This window comes from Sander vitreus, chromosome 10 (assembly GCF_031162955.1).
Source record: "Sander vitreus isolate 19-12246 chromosome 10, sanVit1, whole genome shotgun sequence".
NCBI classification, from domain to species: Eukaryota; Metazoa; Chordata; class Actinopteri; order Perciformes; family Percidae; genus Sander; species Sander vitreus.
In genome coordinates, this window is record NC_135864.1 from 16,808,874 (window position 1) to 16,816,414 (window position 7,541).

The 7,541-nt window shown below is 40.8% G+C and overlaps 1 protein-coding gene across 1 annotated transcript in view; it reads right to left on the reverse strand.

Annotated features, from left to right (window-relative positions):
• The window catches only part of ssrp1a (structure specific recognition protein 1a), an 18,778-nt gene extending 12,222 nt beyond the window's left edge, over nucleotides 1-6,556 (reverse strand). Inside the window, exons 1-4 of the mRNA XM_078260562.1 lie at nucleotides 6,467-6,556; nucleotides 5,676-5,755; nucleotides 4,444-4,629; nucleotides 1,544-1,649 (exon numbers count right to left, since the gene is read on the reverse strand). Coding sequence (XP_078116688.1) covers nucleotides 1,544-1,649; nucleotides 4,444-4,629; nucleotides 5,676-5,729 — 346 coding nt within the window. The 5' untranslated portion in view covers nucleotides 5,730-5,755; nucleotides 6,467-6,556. The remainder of the gene's footprint in view (nucleotides 1-1,543; nucleotides 1,650-4,443; nucleotides 4,630-5,675; nucleotides 5,756-6,466) is intronic.
• Between the last annotated feature and the right edge of the window lie 985 nt (nucleotides 6,557-7,541).

The window sequence follows — 7,541 nt, forward strand, 5'->3', positions numbered from 1 at the left end:
AGTCGACCACAACCTGAAATTTAGAGGAAGCAACATGCATGCATTATTACTATCATTCACTTTAGCCTGGATTGATATATGAATACAATGGTGTCATGTCAGTCAACCAGTGTATTTCTTCCTAATTTCCCTCTCCAAAGTCACTTCAGAAGAGTAATCACAGCGCTTACTTGCTTTGGTTTTTCTTTTCTTTGTAGATGCACTCCCCTACAAAATCACCTCAGTAGATGAGAATGATTTAGTATTTCTAAATAGGACTATTTAGGTCCTCTTGTAAAAAGTAGTCCTTTTTTTTTTTCATAATCGCAATATATATCACAGGGAAAAAAAATATCGCAATGCAAGTTTTTTTCCAATATCGCGCAGGCCTGTACTATGAAGCAAGACTTGGCGTTAAGGAGGTAACTTCAGGTTCAACCCAGGGTTTTCTGTACCACGACGGTGGATCACTTGTTACCGGGTTCAATCGCCGTGCTAACTTATGCTGAACACCCAACCTGGTCGAGAGCAGGTTATGTTGGAGATTAGAGATCAACTGGTGTAAAAACACCGCCTACTGACCAATCAATACTCGATTGACAACGGCGTCACCGCAACCGGTGGAAATTAGGACGGTAAGATCAGGCGGCGCTCAGTGCACGGAGAGGGAGAGAGAGGGAGAGGGAAAGAGGGAGAGGGAGAGGGAGAGAGAGGGAGAGAGGGAGAGGGAAAGAGGGAGAGAGAGGGAGAGAGGGAGAGAGGGAGAGGGAAAGAGGGAGAGGGAGAGAGAGGGAGAGAGAGGGAGAGGGAAAGAGGGAGAGGGGCGCTCATAAAAGTTAACATTTAGAGACCGACAACCCCGTTAACATTCCCTGATGGGTATTTTTATGAAATATATAGATTTTAATGGGAGGGAATTACATATAGGCTATCTGCATCTTGAGCCGTGTGGTGCCAATGCGCACATCGGTTTGAATTATGTTTTTATATATTTTATTTGCTCTCACGATCGCTTCCACTGCCAGGGTTGCAACTGAAATAATAGGCTAAAGCAACGGCAGTTTACAGAAAGGACAAGTGAAATTATGGTCAGATCTAGTGCCTGACTGATGGGGAAGATATTGATAAGCGTTGTGATTTATGCATTTACAGCATCGGCTATTTTTTGCCAGCTTTCCTCCTGTTTTAGGAAGCAGCAACTGTATTGCGTTTTGCCTGCAAAACCGTGTCTGTGTTCTTCATATTTATGTAGAATTATAATTTGGTCTTCTTATATAAAATATGCGGCTCTGGTAGATGTTTGCAATTGGTCGTGCTGTGCAAACAGCCTCTTTTATATGAACACTCACGCCGCTGGATTGGGAAACCCTGGGTTGACTGAACTAGTTGTTAACCACCGTTGTGACACAGCTTATGCAGGACCGCGATTGTTAGGGTTAGTGAAGCCGGGTAACTGAAATAAATCCAGGGCATGTTGATCTTGATTTCTAGTACAGGCCTCCTGTGTCAAAGCTAATCTTGCTGTAACCTACTGGTGAGGACATTTTGATTGTTGTGTTTTTACCTGAGAACTTGGCTGTTCCCCAGTTCCATCCCTTCACACACATGTCCTTCTCCATCAGCTCCACCTTGTAGTTGGCCTTGAAAAACTCAGAGATCTTCTCAAAGTCCTGATGGACAAGAGGTAAGAGGGGGAACAGAGAGGTGGGGGGAACATAAGGTAAAGCAACGACGAAGTTCACAGGAGTGGAAGTGTTGAAAAGAGGAGGAAATAAATGAAAAAGAGGAAGGCTTCATGTTAGTAAAGTAACACACTGGCACCGCATGGGTCAAAGCTTAGAAAAACACCCTCCAAGAAGAGTGAGGGGAATTAATCACGACGCAATTATAACCGCGCCCGCCGCTGAGGCCTCTTGGGAACGCTGGAGGTGAATGTAATCCATCTGGCCCCTCTGTCCTCCCATCCCCACATTGCCGCTGACAATCAGCCTGTTTATTTATCCTGCAGACCCGCTTACAACTGCAAATGACACACACACACAAGTAGTGCACACACACGTGGAAGTGATTGTGGTGTGCGAGTGTGTGCCGGGTAGAGACTCTGTGGGAAACAGAGTTTACGCACCTGGATATCTGCCTGTCCATAAGGTTATTACAGCCAATTAGAGCCGAGAGAGAGAGAGAGAGAGAGAGAGAGAGAGAGAGAGAGAGAGAGAGAGAGAGAGAGAGAGAGAGAGAGATCATCAGCATGTTTGTTAGCCTGGATTAAGGCATTGTTTATATAGGAGAACATGTGTGAGCAGATGTGTAAAATGTATTTAAAAAAAAACAGAGTTTGTACAGAAGTGGTCTGTTTGTGTTGTTGTGTATGTGTGTTCAGTCCCAGTGTCCTCATCAGGCCTGTTGAGTGTTTCTCTACTCCTCATTACAGTTTTGGCAGATTTGTTGTTGCTCAGTTCATTTAATCATAAAACACAGCCCCCCACTACCCACCAAAGACCCACACACATCTTACCCTACATAACCGTCTGTCTTTTATTAGTACATTTTTCACATGCTTTCCTTTCAACCTTCAACCTCTCATTTGTTATAAAACTATGGACGTATCAGAGAAAACTGGATATTGCCTTCCTGCTTCCACATTTTTGGGCACATAGTCGGCCAAATTGATCAATACTTACTAAACTGAAACTAACTTGCCAATAAGCCGGCAAAAATATATATATTTAGCAAAAGTTGCAATAGTGATACAAAACGCTTTTTTCTATACTTTACCTTGAGGAATATACACAAGTTTGACTACAAAACCCTTTTGTTAACTTAACAAAATAAGCCAGACTTCTCAAATGTTAAAATGTTGTGTACAAACAAGCAGCTGTACAAGAGCTTTGCCTAAATAAGACACAGTCCAAAGCTGGCAAATCCATGTTTTAAATCAGAAAACTGAGGAAGCCCATGAATTCGACCAGGCATTTTAAACTCATTTTTGATACTTGACGTATTCTAGACAGAGATTTTCCTGTAACCAAAAAAATAGAGGTTTGATACCCACTCCTAGACAAGACCACTCAAGCTAGATATTATTTTATATAATGGGTACCAGTCTGAGCGAGCATTGAAACTAACGATTATTTTTTTCTATTAATTGATTTGAGGTGGTGATGTCTTGTATTGTCCAACCATCAGACTAAAACGATATATAATTTTCAATTATATAAAATAGCAGATACCCGTGTTTGAGAAAGCCAGAACTAGACATTATTTAGCATTTTTTTCATGACTTGAACAGTTAATTGATCAAAGAATTGTTGTTTTTTCCAGACAATTGAATAATCGACTAATTGTATTGGTTGGTCCAAAAAAAGTTTTGTTCAATACACGGCCCTATTACCAAGATGCAACCACAGCGGGCAGCTGCGTACATTCAATGCCACACTCTTAAAATTAAAACGATGTCGTCTTGGGCCAATACCAAACTACACATGTACATGACACAAGCCTCTAAGCCCCCTGATCCTCAAGTAGACAATTACAGGTCAGCTACATAACAGCCTCTCTGGCAGAGACTCGCTGTCTTGCTCAAGGACACTTCAGAGGGACAGATGCATCGACGCTCCTGTACAGCTTGCCAGCGGCTAAACCTCCAGCCAACTCCCGATTACTGACACTGGCTGTGGGATAATAAACAATGACATCACGCCCTGTGCTCTGGGACGAACAGATCCATCTCCAAAAAAGTATGCTGATTAACCCCAGGAGACGCGACCGCTCGCAGCCACAGACTCCAGGTTATACCCGCTCCTCCATCCCAGTTTTTTTTTTTTTTTACTTGCGTGCTGACATTTGCCATACACTCAGAGCAGCGGGGGAAAGGAAAAAAAAATAGGGTGATAAAAAACAAACAACTTTTTTTCTTGTCTGTATTCTGAGCCAAATTGTTTCAGTGGATTGATATAAACACTGACTCACATGAGCCGATGATTACACTGTTTATAGAACACACATGCTAGCGCTGGTTTCCCTCATTAATCCCATTAAGAGCTTTTGAGAGAAGAGCCGACTCATTCACATACTTTTGACACACACACACACACACACACACACACACACAGTGGCTTTTCGCAAGATGGTAGCGTTTTTTTCGTGGAAATGTCAGACACGGGATAGAAGTTGTTTATCGGTGGTCTCCTTGCTTGTGTTACATCTCTTGTCATAAACACAGCGCTGAACAAACCAGCAGTGTGTCAGTCTGTAATATTCCACTGATGCCTTGTTCTCCTCTGAGTAAGGTAACAATTACTTCCCAGAAACAGAAAAATACAACCAGGGAGAAAGATTTAGTCTGTTGGGGTATCACAACAGGAAAAAAAGAAGAAGAGGAAAATCAGTCAGGACCTCGAGAGCCTGATTCGCCTTCTAAACCTTAAAAACTGTGAAATCACTGGTTTATTAAACTGCACTCACCGTGTCCCTGAAGCCGTCATATTTGTAGACATGTCCTGAGCTGGTGCCCAGCTTGATGCCGTGACCTAAACACACTCGTCTCCACTGGGCCAGGGTGAGCTCACCAGCCTGGATGCTGTCCACCTTCCCAGTCTTGCTGCTCTTATAAACCACATTTTGCTTGCTGAAACGCAGCCGCCCGTCATTCTGCAGCGACAAAGATACACAGGACTCATGTTAAAAGGCTGAGATTATAAGGCCAGAGAAAGAGTTTGATTATAGTAAAGCTGAAAAGAGATCGGCCTAGTCAGCTGACAAAAATCAATCGGCCCATTTTGGCGATAGATTCATTGTTTAAGCAATTTTTAAGCAAAAATGCCAAAAACTTACTGGTCCCAATTTCTCAAATGTTAACATTTTCTGGCTTTCCAAGTCTTATATTAATAAAAAACGTATCTTTGGGTTTTAGACTGTTGGTAAGACAAAACAAATAACCTGAATTCGTCAACCTCGGCTCTGAGAAAATGTGATGTGTCATTTCCCCTTTTTTCTGATATTTAATAGACTACTTAAAGGAAAGAATTGGCAGATGATTGAAAATAATTTAAATAACTTTTTTGTGGCCCTAGTTCATAAGAATAACTTCTGAAAAAAGATTTTGCAGAAAAATAATGATTGATATTTTTCCACATCCCAACTTACGATACACAAATACAATTTTGCCCCAAAAAGCTCAAACATAACTTAACTTTTAAATTCAGCATAGAGATGTCTGTAGAGCCACAGATCAACAAACTCAACACCCTTGCTTCAGTGATTCTTAAAGTGAGGTCCATGAAAAGTTTTCAGATTCATTCACTTAAATTAGCATGATTTTTAACACTTTTACTTTTAAATCTATAATAAGGGACCTTGGCTAAAAATCTGATAGAGAACCTGTGTTCTAGATAATCAATTTAAAACTGGGATGCACTTAACTGTATCAATCATTTTGTATGAGTTTCAGTAAATACAAAATGGGTTCATAGTTTAAAAAACATGCCTATTATACAGCTGTTACATGGTCTTTAATTTGACATGGTATTTATTTATTTTCACTCATTTCAAAGCTATATTCAGGAACACAACCTTTAGCTCTACAAAGCTTTTTTTTTTAGTGGATCTCAGTCTGTATTGATAGTATTCCAAACTGCCTTCCAGTTTGGTTCCTCTTTACATATCAGTTTAGAGAGGTGGTTGATGAGGGTACTGACCCAGGAGCCTTTGACTTCCTGGTAAATGTCGCTGAACTCCAGTGTGTCTCCCATCTCAGCTACAGGCGACGACTGATGTTCTGCAGACAGAAGAAAATGCATTAGATGGAACCAAACATCCACAGGACTTATACAAGCACTGCATTTTAAAACTGTATTCAGTTTGGGGCATGACATATCCTTAAAGCGGTCATTTTTAATTGCTTCCATTTTTAGTATGAGCTCCTTGATATTGATGAAAACATGATGGAGACACTTAACGTTAGCTAGCTGCTGAGCCGAGCACTGAGTCACACTGGAGAGAGAGAGAAACCTGACACCATGTGATTGTGTAAGGTTAGATACTAAACGCAGTATTATATTGTTACCTGTTGGCTATAAATCGATTAGTAAACGGTCAGGTCCAACTGTTTTTTTTTTTTTTTTTTAATCAAAGCAATTTCTAACGTGCATGCTGCTGCGCCACTAACAATAGCTAGGCTAACTTGAACTGCACAATGTGCGTTTCTTTTACAGAACGATGCTCCACTGAGTTCGACTGAGTCCTCAATTTAGTAACAGGCAACACTCGCTACAAGCACCGACCCACTGGAGACACAGTGTACATCAAATCGAGCGCTCCAGCAGAGCTAGGCCGGTGTAAAGAAATCAAGTGATATAACGGAGTTAATTTTGCAAACAGAATAGCTCCAAACAAAGCACGTAGGCGAGCTTCACTCACATGTTACGTGCACATAACTCAAAAATGAGTTTCTAAACAACCGATAACACACAATTATAAAACTTCTTACTGTCGATGTGATAAGCAGCTTCGCCTGTTTCCCGCGTGTAGCATCGGTAGCTAGCGCTACGTCACAGGAAAGAACCAGGAGGTGTTTGTAATTACTTCCGGTTTGGCGAAGAGTTTTTCTTTTCACCATTAAAACCTTAAATTTAAAATCATACACACTCTGAAGTGTTTTCTGTGCAGATGTTTGTGTAGTACTTGAACTATCGAATTGATCATGGCAACTCCTGTTTGAAAACATAACGTTGTTGCAGGGCAGAGCACACCGCAGTGACCACCTATCACCACTAGGTGGCACGCAACACATCGTAATGAAATAGGCCTATATTCTAATCTATTTTATTATAATGTCAAATTGTAACATAGAACAGTAGGCTACTGAACACAGAGTAGCCTACACCAGCACAGCACTCCAAATAGTTATTTAGATGTTGAAACTGCATGATACTGATCAGACTTAATGTGTCTGGGAAGGACCTGGATCAAATAAAACGCATTGCCAGATTAACCTGCTACGAGCCTTTGGACAAAAATTGCCCACCTAACCCTCTGTTACTACCACTCTCTGTGCAGTGTGTAGTTTTTATACTATGCCCTGGATTTGCTATAGGCTAATTGGATTAAACAAATCAATATAATAAAATATGACATTTAGCAAAAGCACAAAACAAAGAAATTAACAAATGGACTCTCTTCAGAACAGAGCCTCATTCCATTTAAGTCCCTTATGATAAAGTATAATGGTGTATTACTCCCCAAAACTTTTAATTAAATCAGACAAAACACGTTGGAAGGAATTGAAAAGAATAGGCTATATTGCGTCAATTAATAGAAATGAAGGGAGAAGACAGAAATGCAGTGAAAAGGAAAACACTTCATCCGCTCCCTTTCTAAGAAACAGACAGAAAAAACAGAATATTTCCTTATAGAGACTCAGTGTATTATGCTCCATTGATAACTTGTGTCGTAACTGTATCGCAGTTTATGGGAGGCCTGTACATTTATAGGCCCTAGTGTTCTTATAATATTCCTGTCGACAAGTATTCACATCATTGGCTGCTCAATGAAATCTTACCTCG